This window comes from Ornithodoros turicata, chromosome 1, assembly GCF_037126465.1.
Source record: "Ornithodoros turicata isolate Travis chromosome 1, ASM3712646v1, whole genome shotgun sequence".
NCBI lineage: Eukaryota > Metazoa > Arthropoda > Arachnida > Ixodida > Argasidae > Ornithodoros > Ornithodoros turicata.
The window spans coordinates 56,096,495-56,111,950 of record NC_088201.1 but is presented as its reverse complement, the minus strand read 5'-3'; the positions used below and the strand labels follow the sequence as shown (position 1 = coordinate 56,111,950).

The following is a 15,456-nucleotide window of genomic DNA, read 5'->3' as shown; positions in this document are numbered from 1 at the left end:
GGAGCTGTGAAACAGGGTAAAATCGGGTATCAGGTGGAAAAGAAAATTTTCGTGTTGAAAATAAATAAACAGTGTGTCTTGGATTTGAGACAAATGGTGAGATGATCAGCAGCTGTGATGACTGTGCAGTGCTTAGCATTCTTCTGTGCCTGTACTGGTGGCTGACTTTGCACTTTGGCAAGTCCATTTTTGGGAAGTTTCGTTTTTTACCCCATGTGATAATGCAAATCGGGGGGTAAAAATACCTTTTACACAAGGCCCTAAATATACAACATTCATAATGTTGCTGGGTCCTGAACTTTTGGAACTGCAATTCTATTGAATTGAATTTTATGAATTTGAATTTTATGATCTGTTTAAAATTTTTTCCCAACAACAGGAGCTTACCTAGCAGGGTTTTGGGACATGGTAATGCTTTAAGTGGATCAAGTGCATGGCATATTTGACGCCCTTTCTGCACTGAAGCAGAATAATTGGGTTGAGCCCATTAATCTCGTAAGTATCCCTCGGGTGCAACAATGAACTCAGGCTGATATTGTTTTGTCCACACTTGTCTATATTACATGGCTTTTACTGTTTGCCTTCCAAGTTCATTTCTAAAACAAGAAAGTTTCATTATTAATTAACTTAACCTGTTACTGAATGTCTTCTACTGTGTAACACTGTTGAGAACGATGTCTTTATGTAAAATTGGAAGTCTCCACGTGAAAACGAGAATGGTGGATCGAGGTCTTCCTATTAGAATGACGTAGCTCAGTGGCTCTCAAACTCTGAGCTAAAAGCACCCCCAATACGTATGCTGACACAACGAGGAACTCTCTTTACTTGACCCACCCTTGCCAATTGGGGCACAAAATTGCACTTTGAGCACAAAAGCTCTGATCCTGGAGCAGGTTTGGAGTAGTAAAGATGGTGTTTTGGAGCACATATGATGGAACTTGGAGCAGAAACTGTGACGTTTCAGGGCTGGTACCTTGCATTTTTATCCAGTGTTAGATAAAATTGTTGTTGGGTAAAATTTATTATGTCTGGTCCATCACTATAGAAGCACAACGGACTTTCTCTTGGAAGCTTGTGGTGTGCACCTTTGGCACATACGCTGATGGTTGCATGTCTACAAGACATTTTATGTTGCTGGGACGGATGGACATGCACATCAAACCACTGAATTTTGGCTTCTTACCTTAAGACTCGTCTATCCTAATGCTCAAAATGTGAAACAGGCTTATACACAGCTTCAGCCTGGGTATGTTGCCCATTGGAAGATGTGTAAAACGTTTTTTTTTCCTTCTGCATTGGAAGTTTTTCGCTACTATTTAAAGGGGCACTAAACAGCTCATCCAACATTCCCCGATTATCATGCCCCACGAAAAGATGTGACTCATAATATCCAAATATGTGACTCCTTTATTTGTAGTGAGCGTACTTACCAAGAAACAATGCCATAAAATGAGTATAATCCACGTGGGCCTCTCTTTCCTTCTAGGAGAGCATCTACGTCACACGTCTCATACGTTTAGCAAAGCTGCATTCCAGTCACTGGAGATCGGGGAGATTTCGAACTCTAACGGGCCCCGTTGCGGGAACATCACGGTGACCTCACGGAACAATACAGTGCTGAAGGTATAATGCACACATGAAATGGAATACTGCAGACTTCTGGTACCGTTTCAACTGATTATCTTGTGCGCTTCAAGTGGAGAGATGCTTAGAATTTACCTCACTTCCCGATATTACAATAAATCAGTGTATAGGAGTCTCGTATTTTGTCTGGTTGATGATGCGTGACACCGAAAGGAGGCTATTATCGGCAGGGCGCCGCAGGGCGGGGCATGAGCACGAAAGAGTGCAGTGAACCTTAGAGCCATTATTAACTTTTTTGTGACAACATTCATCGCTGGTAACGCAGTGCAATGCATTAGCAAAAAGTGCACGTTGTACACCTGCACGCGTGCCTTTGAGTTCTAGATGTCGCTAGGCGGCAATTGACAAGCTTTAAAAGAGCGATACAAAGAATAAAGATTGTTGTTGGTTTGGGACCTGCTGTGTGGTCGCCCCTTCTTCCGTCGTCCGTAGTACAGTGCCCCTTTAAGTTGCATAATAGTTCTTTTTGAGAATGCTATCACTGATCATCTTTTTTTCAGAACAAAAATTAGTTTCAATTTACTTTTGCTCATTATTGTACACTATTTATTTATTTTAAACTTAGGACTTTAGAGCTTTACAGAATGAAGGGAGGATACAAAACAAGACAATAAAAATGTACATATAAATGATGAAATCCTATGTAGAGTCCTAAGTGCATGTCCTGTGTCCCTAGTTATGTCAAGGAGGTTTTCAAGAGAAATCAGAAGGAGCCATGAGGACACAGAGGGCATCAATGAGGGTACAATGAGACAGTTGAACTGGCTTGGCTTGGCTAGGCTAACATTGAATTATGTTTGATGTGTGGCCCAGAGAGTCGAACTGAAACGTTTATCGGTTCGGTTCGTGTTTAGGTTCAACGATGAGGGTTCAGTTCCGGTTCAGCTCCGGAAGGCAACTATAATGGTTCGAACCGTTTTTTCCCAAACGGGCCACGGGTGGGAATGAAGCACAACAGGCAAGTTAGAGCACACTTCCGTTTGTGAGGTACAGTGCTTGAAGTGGACAGGAAGGCGTGAACGTCGTTCAATATCTTGAAACATTTTGCGCGATATGAAAGACAAGATTAGTAGTGTTATGACAGGAGCATAGCCATAAATTACAGGTTTGGGTTGAGTTCCCCAGCACAACAACAACAGCAGCAAATAAATCGTGACTATGACCTGGGGTGATTCACCACTGGAGAGCAGTACACTACCCCATTACACACGAAACATTATATGTGAGACATGAGAATGAAGTTAAAGTTATGTGCAAGTACAGCACATCACTCATGTCGCGGTCGTTAACTAACCCACCTGGTTGTTCGCAGAATCTCGGCAGGAATATAACAGTCAACCAAGCCTGCCACCTAAGCCTAAGCCATTTAAGTCATTGAAATTATTGATTACCAGTCAGTAGACGCGAACGACGCTTCATGCTAGTTGGACACTGTAAACTTTTTTGTGTGTGTAAATGGCTCGTTCCATGGCGCACACCTTGTTGGTGTTGCCTTTACACCCGAATGAAGGGTGTTTTCTAAAACACCCTTTAATTAGGTGCAGATGGGTAGAAATCCAGCGAACCGGTAGAGATGTAGGAAGGGAGCTGCCCCAGGACAGAAGCAGACGATATTTCGAACAGAGACGGTTCTTCTTCTGGGCCCAGAAGAAGAACAGTCTCTATTCGAACTATCGTCAGCTTCTGTCCTGAGGAAACTCCCTTCCTTTAATTAGGTGTATTCCTCATAAAACACTCTTATAATGGGCGTTTAAAAACAAGAATACCCTTAAAAGCAGAGTATTCTATTGAAAAGACCTTTTAGGATGGAGTTGTTTTTTGGCAAATACTCCCTCTCAAATAGCTAGTGAATACAAGGTCCCGCGGCAGCATGCAGAGACATACAGGTCGACGTTCTTGTTTCTATGGCAAGCACCACCCTGAACACGGCAGACTTCCAGCCGTGGTTCCATCGTACAACCCAAACCGGAGCGGAATGCGTCACAGGCACGCTTCGTTAGCTTGGTCAGTGTGAGTGCCGAATTAGCCTATATTGGCGAATCCGATGAATCATATACCGAAATACAATTTGTTGGGGCACGTTCGTTAAGTGTAGTGGGGTGGAAAACATTTGTAACGGTGACGGGAATGTGTTGTGCAATTAACACATATGCCTGCAACGAGTCAAAGATGCCAGCCAAATTCCTAACATCCTTCCCTGTCAAGTATTGTGTTTTGAACTCGGGTTATCGTCTATAATGTGATTACTTGCAGAGCGGAGCTGTGAAACCAGCATAATTTTTCTTTCACAAATTGAAACACCATTTTTAACACCATATTCCCAGTTCAAATGGGGTGTAAAAAAAGGTGCATTGGACGTAAACACCTCTTTCAACACCTCACTTTACACCCTTAATGATCGACATTGGATAAAATGTGGTGTACGTCGATATTACACATTTAGTAATGCTCTTCTTGGACCCTTTGCTTCAGTCTGCGGAATAAAAAAGGGTGTTTTTATAAGAATACACCTGTTTTGAGAGAATAAAGGTGTAAAATGATTTACTGTGGATTGGCTCATTTTAGATCCCAGGCACCGGGGGTTTTAGCATTTTTAATTAAATTGGATTAGAACAGTGCGACTCTGAGCCCAGGGTCTTAATGTAAAAGGTGTGTTATCGTGTTATCACTGACCGCCACTGTTCTACCATGTTGCCCTAAAGTGAAGTGTCTGTGGAACAAAGACAGAGCACGGGCAAGGGCAAGTGCAAACAGAGAGTTCGACCCATTGGCGATTCTTAAATACCATGTCAGTATGGTGGTTTTTACCTCTTTTATTTCAAATGCACAAAGAAAACCACCTCGATATGCTCTTTTCATTCTGACCAGCATGAGGGTGGCTGGCCCTTTACTTTTTAAGGGGCTTATGTAAGCTCACGCGCTCTATGTGTCAGCAATCAGTTCTACAGTTAGTGTGGACACCCTGTATAGCTGAGGCTGATTAGTATATTATTATAATATATGTCACTTCATGAATGCTACCCAAAACTGTCGTTGATCTCTAATCCTTATACAGGGTGTTTCAGTTAAATCCCCAGGCTAAATAACTCGCGAACGGGTGCACCAATCGAATAACTTTCTTTTTTACAAGTATCTGTCCGATACCACCTACAACCTGTGCACCGTGTGAATGAGTGGGAGGCGCTCATTATTTAAATAAACATTGAAATGGGTTTCACGAAAAAAACATAACTTCTAAAGCAGGGTGCCGCCGGCATGCAAACATTCAAATGGGTACTACCCATTTGGGCACCTTCAATGGACACCTTTTAGAGAAAAATCTGCCACCAAAGCTGGTCATTTGTTGCAGTAATTAAATAGTTTCGGTTTATATCTTTTTGTCGCGGCCGGTCAAGGCGAAGCGCAAAAGGATGTAATTCCTGGTGCATACGAGAGTAGAAAAGCGTCCTTTTTAACTTCACCATGACCAACCTCGACAAAAATATGTAAACTGAAACGAATTCATTACTGCAAAAGATGACTCGCTTTGGTGGCAGATTTTTCTCTAAAAGGTGTCACTGAAGGTTCCAAAAGGGTACTACCCATTTTAATGCCGACGGCGCCCTGCTTCAGAAGTTATGTGTTTTCCCGAAACACGTTTGAATTTTTATTTAAATAATGAGAGCCTCCCACTCACTCACGCGGTGTGGAGCTTGTAGGCGGCACCTGACAGATACTTGTAAAAAAGGAAGTTCTTCGATTGGTGCACTCGTTCACGAATTATTTATCCCTGGGATTTAACTGAAACACCCTGTATATATTCATGTCTATGTCATAGACATTAGTAGTCATAACAGTCTTAAGTTACCATCTTTGTTGTTGTTAGTATTTCGCGACTCTAGAAAATCCAGAGCATTCCTGCAGGGCACGACTTTTTCGGCAAGCAACAGGAAGGCTACGAAGCTAATAAAAGAAGGGGGGAAAAAAGACGAAAACAAGTTATTTTTATGTTCATGCAGAACATGGAAAGTTCCGCCCTTAGTTCCGTATGAACCGTTATTTGAACCGGTTACCGGCACTTTTTTAAGTTCAGTTCTGGTTCAGCTCCAAGATGGCGTCGACTGTTTTGGTTCAGTTCAGTTCCGGTTCGGTCAAAAATAATTGTTAATTTAATAATGGTTTCCGGTTCCGGTTCGGTTCGGTTCGACTCTCTGGTGTGGCCAGAGTTTCCAACGTGTAGTTTGGGACTACAAGCTAGAGGCTAAAACTTGCAAAAACTCTGGTGTGTTTGCTGAAATCATGACCACCTGGTGTCTGAAGACATTTTGACACAGTTTTGTCACACAGGCTGCAAGGAAAGCAACGTAGTGCAGAATGGTGCAATTGGCTCACATACTTCAAATCTGAGTCATAAAATATATTAAACAGTAGGAGCAACTTATTTATTTACACATGGTTTACACATTTCCACATGGTTTACCATGTGTAAATAAATAAGTTGCTCCTACCATTTAATATCGCTCTTTGATTTACTCACCACCGGCAACGTGACATTGACTATTTTTCTGCCTTCGTATCTTCATAAGGTATTCTCTGGCTTTCCTGCACTATGATGGAGAACTACACAACTTTTGGATGCTGCTATTTACCAGTGTTTGGGGTAACTCATTACAAGTAACTTGTTACTGTAACTAAGATGTAACTTTTAACTTAACTTGTTGCTTTTGAGCTCCAGTAACTTAGTGAGGGACTCGTTCCTTTTTTAGATAACTTTGTCAATGTAACTTGGGCAAAGTTCCGAGTTCCTTCTTTTCAATTCTCGCCTATAAAAGTGCTATCCAGTGCGCTCGATAGCCATGTGCATGACGCATCTGACTCCCTTATTGTTACACGGTGAACATTACAAATTCTGTTTTGGCCGCACATTAGGAGACTCAGATGACACCCATCACATCAACAAGCAGTGTGCAGGGTGGACTAAAACTTAAAGCGTGGTTCCACGACATGTACGTGCGTAGAGGACAACTCATGGAACCTAATTTTTAAAATCCTGCTTTGTGCTCCATTCAAGAACCTTATTACGAGATCAAAATCATAAAATCCCTTCCTAAAGAAGCAGATAAAGGTAGGCTTCTTTCGTCATATCAGATATTAGTATAGTTTTCATATATCAAAACAATTATAAAATGTCTTGCACCGCCCACTGTGAGATCAATATCTGAATTAATTATAAAAAGGTCAAGAACTAAAAGTGTATAAGGTAGCAAGTCACTTGAAAGTAACTGGTTACTTTTCCAAAGTAGCTTAGGCACTTCAAGTTCATTTTCATTACCTGTAGCTTCGTTAGTAACTTAGTCACATTTTTTCCACAGTAACATAACTGGTAACGAGTTCCTTTTGTCAAGTTACTTCCCCATCTCTGCTATTTACCATTACAGTGTCAAAAGGTGGCAACGCATAAGCCAGAGTATGCAAGGTGTCCTGATTTCTCAAAGAACCACTGGAGCCAAATGAAGGAGATTCAGGAACACCATTACAATAATGGTCAGTAACACTGAGTTCAAAATGGAGGGCATGGCTCTGCAAGACTGCCACACAGACATTAGCAATGCTAAAAAGGGCATCACAAGCAAATTGGCACCAAGGGAACTCGACTGCATTGTGGTTGTAGCCGAAGTGCGGACTACTACGTACAAACTGCAAAATGCTAACTCAAGTTTGCACTATGAAACAGTAAATGTAGATAGTTTGACACAACCTTATAAGGCTCAAGTATGTCGCACAGTGGGTGGGTGGGTGGGTGCATGCGGGGCACGTGAAGAGGGAGGCTAAGATTAGAATGAACCTGGATATCTGCAAATACCCGACTGTACCCATAAACAAAGCCTACCCTTAAAAAAAAAATCAATGGTACAACTCACTTGAACGACTATGCCTTGATGAAGTACAGGCTCCAGGACTTGGAAGGTGAGGGTTGGCCAGAAGTAGCATGAAGTACAGCAAGGAGAATGCATTGTAGCGAAACAGAACCCCTGTACAAGTACAAAACAGAGTCACAAAATATGTCTACCGGCTTGAGAACACTTTGTGACCACTTCCAGGATACTGATTATGGCCAGGTAAATGCAAGGTTCCTTATACCAAACATGAACAAATATTAACATTGACCATGACCAGAAGAAAAATCTGTTTTCTAAATGCAGTGAACTTTTCAAGAAACAATCAAAAGTAGGCAAAAAACTGACGAACTTTTGGCGGACAAAAAGAATGTTTGAAAATACTTTACAGTTCAAATTTATTTTTACCGGAAAGCCATCCTGATCACAAGATTTATCTGTGCCTATCTACTCCTGAAGGATTTTTTTTTTTTTGCACAATATGTACCTTTCATAAGAATCTCACTTTCCAAGTTCAACTCCTAGCAGCAAGTGAAGGTGTTAACAGGGGCAAAATAGACTAGTGCTTCAAATACAAAACAGGAATTTGTTTTTATAAATTCTGTATACAACCGGCAACTGACATTTAAAACTTTTAGATATACAGTAAGAGGTTTACAACCTTGATTTATCAGTGACAGAAACAATAAAAAGCTGACACAGATTACATTCGTTAACAACCCTCACGTGAGCAGGAATGTCGACAAATCGGTATACCAAACTGACCATGGCAGCACGATAACGCGGTGGTGTTTTAGCTCTTCAAACTCAAACTTACAGAACAGTGCAAAACCATTACTGTAATTAATCAAGTAATGCATATTTTGCACCAGCAAAACGTTAACCTTCAACATTTAAACAAGGCATAGCACACGGAAACAAATCGGCTGGCCTTCCCAATTTTTTGCAGTCACTGGAGCCATCATCTTGTCTCTCATTCTCTATAATAGATACATCCTAATGGCACACTTTTCCCCTTTAAAGGAAAGGTAACTTAATCATGCACTGAATCATAATGACACATGAAATTGTACATTATTATAATAACCAAGCTAAAATTCATGCCCACCAGTGACAGAGAGCAGGAATTGATATGCTGAGTGGGCGAGCAGTAAACAAGAGTGGGACTGCATGTATTGGCCCAGTGCACATTAGGTTGAGCCTAAACTAAGCATGCATTATGAATACAGCTCACCACGATGAACTCTGATTAAATAACTCTTTGGTGAACCAATGGTAAACAGAAACAAGAGTCCCTTTCTTATCACAAAGCCTAAAATCACTGGGCCGAGATGTTAACTATTACAGCACATCTCCCAATAATTATATTTGCAGAAAATACTGTCTATTTTTAACAAAAACTCACCTAGGAGCAATACAATTGGAATCCCCACCCTGAAGAGGATGAGGCTCACTGCTGCCTTCACCATTGTTCCTCACCTCCTGCACACAAAACACTTCACTAACACTCGTCGCAAAATTGTCATGAAATGATACCAAAAATGTGGTGGCTTCATTTTTTTTCTTTTTTTGCTGACATCCTTCTATGAACCGTGTTGCATCGAACAAAGGTTAAGTCATGGACTATGTTAAAAGTTACAAAGCTAAAAAATGGCCAAAAATCACTAATGAAAATAGAAAAGCGCTTCTAGTAGGTGATTTGGGGATGCGGGATGAGCATTCTCCTCTGGCAGTCTTGAACAGCACATAGCACGCATTATTGTTATGTTTTAAGTTTATGCACTCCAAACACCACGTGATGGCATGTGAAAACTGTTTCAGTGGGCCATAGGATTTAAAATAAACATTGCAATTAGCCTTCGTGCAGGAGCTTGTGCCGAATCACAGGCAAGGTGATGCATATCATGCTTGCTGAGGAATATCGCCAGTTGAAGATCTTGCTCCTGGTGTATATCATGTATAGGGTGTGTGTGCACGAAAATGTCCGTGACATTCGCGCGCATGACAGGATACCTAGTTGACAAACAGGGATCGGAACTGGAAATTAACCCGAACCGAAAACCAGAAAAAAAAACGTTATTTTCTGTCGAACCCGAACCCAACAATTTTTTTGCTTGTCCTGAACCGAATCAGAACTGAACCAAAAAAATCTGATACAGTTACAGATTCGGGAATCGGTTCAGACGTGCAATAATTGTACTACAGACTGACCTTTTTTTTTGTTTATTTATTTTTTGTACGATGCCAGATACGAGTAAAAGTTTGTGATTGTAGTGCCAGTTTTTTGCTGGAGCAAGAGAGAGCCCTGACCAGGGTTCTGCCAAAAGGCTTCCAGCACTTCTTCAGCTTCTCGTTTTCAGCAGACGACCACGAGAGTACAATACAATAAATTATCGGGTAAATATTAAATGTGTTTATTACTTGTTTTGTGTTTTCACCTGCTTTCATTAAAGGTTTTTCACCTGAAAAGGTTATCTTACACCTTTCTCTTACAACCGTGTACGGTGAGGGTAAGCTCGCTTTCACGTAGCAAAATTACTGCCGATGAACCAGTTAAACCAGGACAAAAAAAAGTAATGGTTCCAATCCTTGTCAATGTCCCGACCGCTTTTCTCTTTGTGGGGGGGAGGTTCTCCATGAGTCGAACCCGAACCGATATACCTGAACCGGTTCAAGCTGATAATTTCGGTTCAACTGAGCTAATCCCAAACTGAACCAATCCCGAACTGAACCAATATGCCTGAACCCGAACTGGACCAAAAAAATACCGGTTCGAATCCCTGGTTGACAGAGAGGCTTTCGCTGCCACACAGTGAATAACTTATGCCAGAGAAACCTACAAACAAAATTCTTCACTGTGTGGCAGTGGAAGTCTGTCCGTCAACTAGGTATCGCATCACGCGCGAAAATGTAACCGACATTTTAGAGCATGTACCCTGTATATCATAGTAGTCCTAGCACTACATATTAGCTGTCCTTCTTAGGACTCATTTTGATTAAGAACGAAAAACTGAAGGTTTCACCTACAAGTGTAGCTACTGATTGGCTCTGTGTGTTCATTGTCAGCTATACTCATACTTGATTAGAGGCACTCATTAAGCACACATTCTTATTGAAAAGCCCCTCTACAAATGTGGGAAGCAGCAGCCACCAAACAGGTTAATAGTTAACTAGCCCATCTGATACTCTATTCTAATACAGTGTGTTCTAGTCAACACTAAACAGCAAGCAAACGTTCGAGGACCAGACTGATGCTTCAACAAAAGCTGCAGCAGGAGGTGCAATGAACTCCATGCTGCTTCCAAATAGTTCCTGAAAAATTGCCATCTCCTTTCGCATTGCACAAAAACTGTCTCATCCCAACATGCAGTATATTATATATATTTGTATACAGGATTCCAGATTTTCCAAGGGTGTTTTTCAGAGTTTATTATATTCTGAGAATTCAAAGTTTTTCAAATGTATATTTGTTACAACTGATGTATCCGAAATTCAGAGAGAATTCAACACGACGGCTGAGAGACGACACTTGCAGCTTGCTTGCAACAAAATCATTTACTTTTGTATGTTTACAGTTTAAGCCTGTTGTGCTTGTTCTAATACATGGTGACATACCTCCCTATATTCTAAAAACAGAATTTTGCTGCATAACACACTTTGTCTGCAACTTGTCGAAAAAGGGGTGGCATGTACATTTTGCATTTTTGTGGCCATACATCCCTCTCCCTCCCAAAAACAGGAGTGATATTGGTGTCATATATTGATGTGTGTTTTCAGACTAATCAAAAGGTCAGCAAACCCTAATTATATAATTACACTGGGCTCCTGCAGCTGAGATAGTGATGTAGTTGTATAAGTAAACGCACATAAGTTGGAAAAAATAGGTCACAGATAGCAGTAGCTGGAGAAGTAAGCTTAGGCAAGAATTAAGGGAAGTCAAAACAGTGATATTAACAGATAGTCAGTCTTCATGAAGACAAAATGCCACAAGCATTTATAAATATGTGTAACTGTTATCATCATAATGTCATAATCGAGCTGTAATATTTTGTCAATTCCCATAAATTGACTTCAGTTCCCCTTGATTTTTCTCTTCTGCAATCGTTTTTGCTTCGCCAAGCTGAACTGTATCGAATGTGTAGCACTGCTGAATTGCTAGCTGGTCGCACTGCTCAAACAGCAGCACTGAAACCATGGTGTTATCCTGAGTTAGTATCTTGGTGTGAGTTTGGACCACCGTGGTTTGGACTGTCCTGTACATCATGTACCGTGGGATACAAGAAGCCTGTGCCAATCTGTTCAAGAAAGCCAGGCCTGATACTTGGAAGGTCCAGCATGGTTATATTGGTTTGTATATACTGACTTTGCTATTAACAACCTTAATTTCATTGATCAGCCCATAAGGTACCAGATACGAAGACAGCCCATAAGATAAAGTTGAAATACTCCCTTCATATTTAGATCTCCAATCAAAAGTACTTGATCGAATAATGGGACAGTATTCAAAATATATCAGTCCGCTTTATTTTAAATGTGAGTGCTATTAATACTAGTATCACACTGCTAAACAAGCACAACAGGAGACCTCTCCTAGAGAATAGACGGCTTATTAAACGTTTATCTTTCGCCCACAAGCTGTTCCAAGCTGGATCTCCATACTTAAGGAATGCACAATTATTTCTGGCCGTGTTGATCATGAATTTAAGCTGCAACCTGTTCGGTTCAACTGGATACTTCCTCCACTCACCCCTTCAGTGCCTTATTCGTGAATGGAATGCTCTGCATCACAGTGTCACCTATACCCTTAACAATGACTTTGTTAGTCGATGCGAACTTGAGTTTCTGTACAAACCCCCCTTGATGTAACGCCTTCGAGGCTTCTCAGGCATCATAAATGAAACGAGATGTGCTATATGCAAGACATCCTATCACAGCATATATCCTATATGTGGAACAGCATTCCTCATAGGAGAGATGTTACTTTCGATTGACATGTACAAAAGAAAACAAAATTGAAGGTACAACTGAAGGCACAACTGACTGCCAAGTACACTTTTTTGGGTGCTTTCCCTTGTGAATGTACAAAGGAATTGCAGCATCTAGGGCAGTAACTGACCGTGAAACGCTAGGATTTATGGACGGGATAAATCGCAAAATGCACAGGTGATGGTTCTTCATTGTAGCCTCTGTTACCGCGCCTCCAGCTGTACGCTTTAAGTCTGCGTTATTCAGAATTTGTTTGCAGAGTCGTTAAACAACGATAACATATAGAGAGCAACAACGTAGGGCAACGCATGATCCACAGCGGTGTGACTGTGCCTTTCTCTGCCGCTAAGTTTTGACACTTGATAGTAATATCGAGTTGCATGTGTACACGCGCCTTGCGCTATGCTTCCGTCCCCTATGTGTTCTACGAATGAGTCATAACCGAAGATACGATAGCGCGTTTATTTGGTGTGTACCAGATGTTGAGTGAGAGAGGTGAGATTTGCACAAGCGCAGTCAGTACAGGATTTTCATATGCGTCACAGGCGATTGTGGCCACAGTAAAACAGACAACGTTTACGCTGAAAACGATGAGAACACATACAACATGTGATACCGAGCCTGTACGTGCTTCTGCACAGTCGTACACGTTCAAGAAGCTGATTCACCTTTTGTGAATAAATAAACGCTCCGTCGGAGTGCATAAACATTAAACTGTCTGAAGAAATATGCCTTACTTGTAGCGTAATGCAACCCGACCCGGTTGCCTTGCTGTTACCGTCAGCTGACGGCTAACCTGCGTACGCACATACAGTCCGCAGTGAAAAACACTGTATACAAGGAAGAGCGAAATTGCCTCAGCTCACACTGCTCGTAGTAACACTATAAAGCACGAGATACACACATAAACAAGGGCGGGCACTCTCATGCACTATCAGCCGTTTTCGTGGAGCCGCTTCGCCGCTCTTCGTATCGATCTCAGGCACAGGATGTGGTTTGGTTGTTTGTTGGTTTTTTTCGTCGCAGGTGACATGCACGGCCGACAGGTGGCTTCCGTTAGACGGCTCTGCGCTGCGCTGGCTCATGCCTGTCTGTCTGCTTAGCTGTGCACATTCTTCGCATAACGCGTTTTTCATCCAGACAAACCGACGAAACTTTACATGTCGCGACCGCCGAAAATACCATGCTCCATTCCATTTCTCCTCCATGCTCCACTTACATAATCCACGTGTTCGTTTCGAAACCGAAAAAGGTACTCCTCACTAGTTTGCGTCACTTATAGGAATAACGCTTATTTTCCTTCAAACTCTGCTTTATTAGACCTGCATTTACTCTCTTGTGGTCACTACCAAGAATTGCCCTATATCCTCCTCCATCTTCACCCCATATGCCTACCGCATATATCAAACATAATCGATAGAAGAGCGCTTCCCATTTCCCGCGTAATTTCGCATCACTCTTTGCACTGAGGTTTCGTACGAATATATATCAAACATAATCGATAGAAGAGCGCTTCCCATTTCCCGCGTAATTTCGCATCACTCTTTGCACTGAGGTTTCGTACGAAAGTCCAGTAACATATTCCGCCTGTGTTGTCTGTGCGGCAATTAAGTCCTTTTTGATACGTGAATTCATATCTCCTATAACAAAAATGACATACTGAGGATGATGCATAATACTTTCATTGTCATACTGAGGATGATTGCGGTCCGTGTAGTCGGGTAACTAAATAAGCTATTTTATTTAGTGACTCTAGTCGGGTCAAGTCGGAAAGACGTTGAGGTTCTTAATTGTTCGTTGTGTTCGTCAGCCGTTTAGCGAAGAGAAGCGCATGCTAGACCGAGCGACGAACTTACGATTTCACTTTCTCCCTCCCAACAGAAAAGGAACTACTGGGGAACGGGAGGAATATGGTGTTTCGTGTGAACAGTTTTTGGCCACGTTGATGGGGAAAATTGATTGAATTAGCCGAGGCAAGCCTAAGCATAAGTGGGGAGGGGATCAAAAATGAAATGGTGGGATTATCGGACACATGCCGCTATACAGCTATGCAGTTTTTTTTTTTCTTCTTCTTCTTTTAGCGGCAACAAATTTTCAACAAAAAGAAAATTGAATTAGGACACCTTCAATGTTGTCATAAGCTTACCCGATTTGGAGGCTATTAGGAATAAAGGAAGTGGCTAATTAACGGAGATATTAAAATTAACTTTTTATTTAGATGTTTTCAGGGAAATGTGAGATGGCAGACTTGGAGACAGTCATTATTTAAAGCCGCGCTGTTCCTTTAAAACCCTGAAACGCGCGCGCACATTGAGATATCCAGTGCGAATTTTTGCTATGCAAATGAACCGAAACCGAAGGGGGTTTCGGTTTCCGTTCATTCTTCCCCTCTTTTTCCCTATTTTCCCTCTTTTTAAATATCATGAAACGAGCACGTACTTTGAGATATGAATCGCCAAACTTTTGTATGCAAATGAGCTGAAACTGAAAGTACGCACTTCTCGAGCTCAGAAACGACTTGGTTTCGGTTTATCTGAGCCTGAAATCGACTATCTGGCTAACAGATCAACGTTTATTCCAGTCAGTGGCCCTTCGACGTGAAGCCCCCCTCCCCCTCTTTGCCCCCCCGGAAAAAATCCTGGGAACATCCCCTCTTTTCGTGTTTGGGAAGTGCGTGTGTTCACTTTCAGCTCTTGGATAGCACATTTTGGCGATTTATATACAGGTTTTTTTTTTTTCGATACAGATTTTTCATAAAAACACTATAAAGGTTATAGACATCTTGTTTTCACTTCTATCATCTCTGGGCAGGCGGACGTCCTTGGCCGTCTGTTGTTCAACCATCGAATGACTAATTACCTAAAAATCGTTAATTAACTTTTTAATTAGAAAAGCTATGAAGTTGTCCAAATGAGAACATCTGTTCCTTTCGGTCACCTGATATCGTAGC

At 41.5% G+C, this 15,456-nt stretch overlaps 1 protein-coding gene across 3 annotated transcripts in view; it reads right to left on the bottom strand.

Annotated features, from left to right (window-relative positions):
* LOC135378266 (piezo-type mechanosensitive ion channel component 2-like) overlaps positions 1-13,499 on the bottom strand; it is a 101,089-nt gene extending 87,590 nt beyond the window's left edge. For 2 of the 3 annotated variants that reach the window (XM_064611249.1, XM_064611248.1), the window contains exons 1-3: positions 13,244-13,487; positions 8,926-9,002; positions 7,545-7,655 (exon numbers count right to left, since the gene is read on the bottom strand). In XM_064611249.1, coding sequence (XP_064467319.1) covers positions 7,545-7,655; positions 8,926-8,989 — 175 coding nt within the window. In that variant the 5' untranslated portion in view covers positions 8,990-9,002; positions 13,244-13,487. Of the gene's footprint in view, positions 1-7,544; positions 7,656-8,925; positions 9,003-13,243 lie in introns of all 3 variants that reach the window. The other variant, XM_064611247.1, reaches the window with a different exon arrangement.
* Between the last annotated feature and the right edge of the window lie 1,957 nt (positions 13,500-15,456).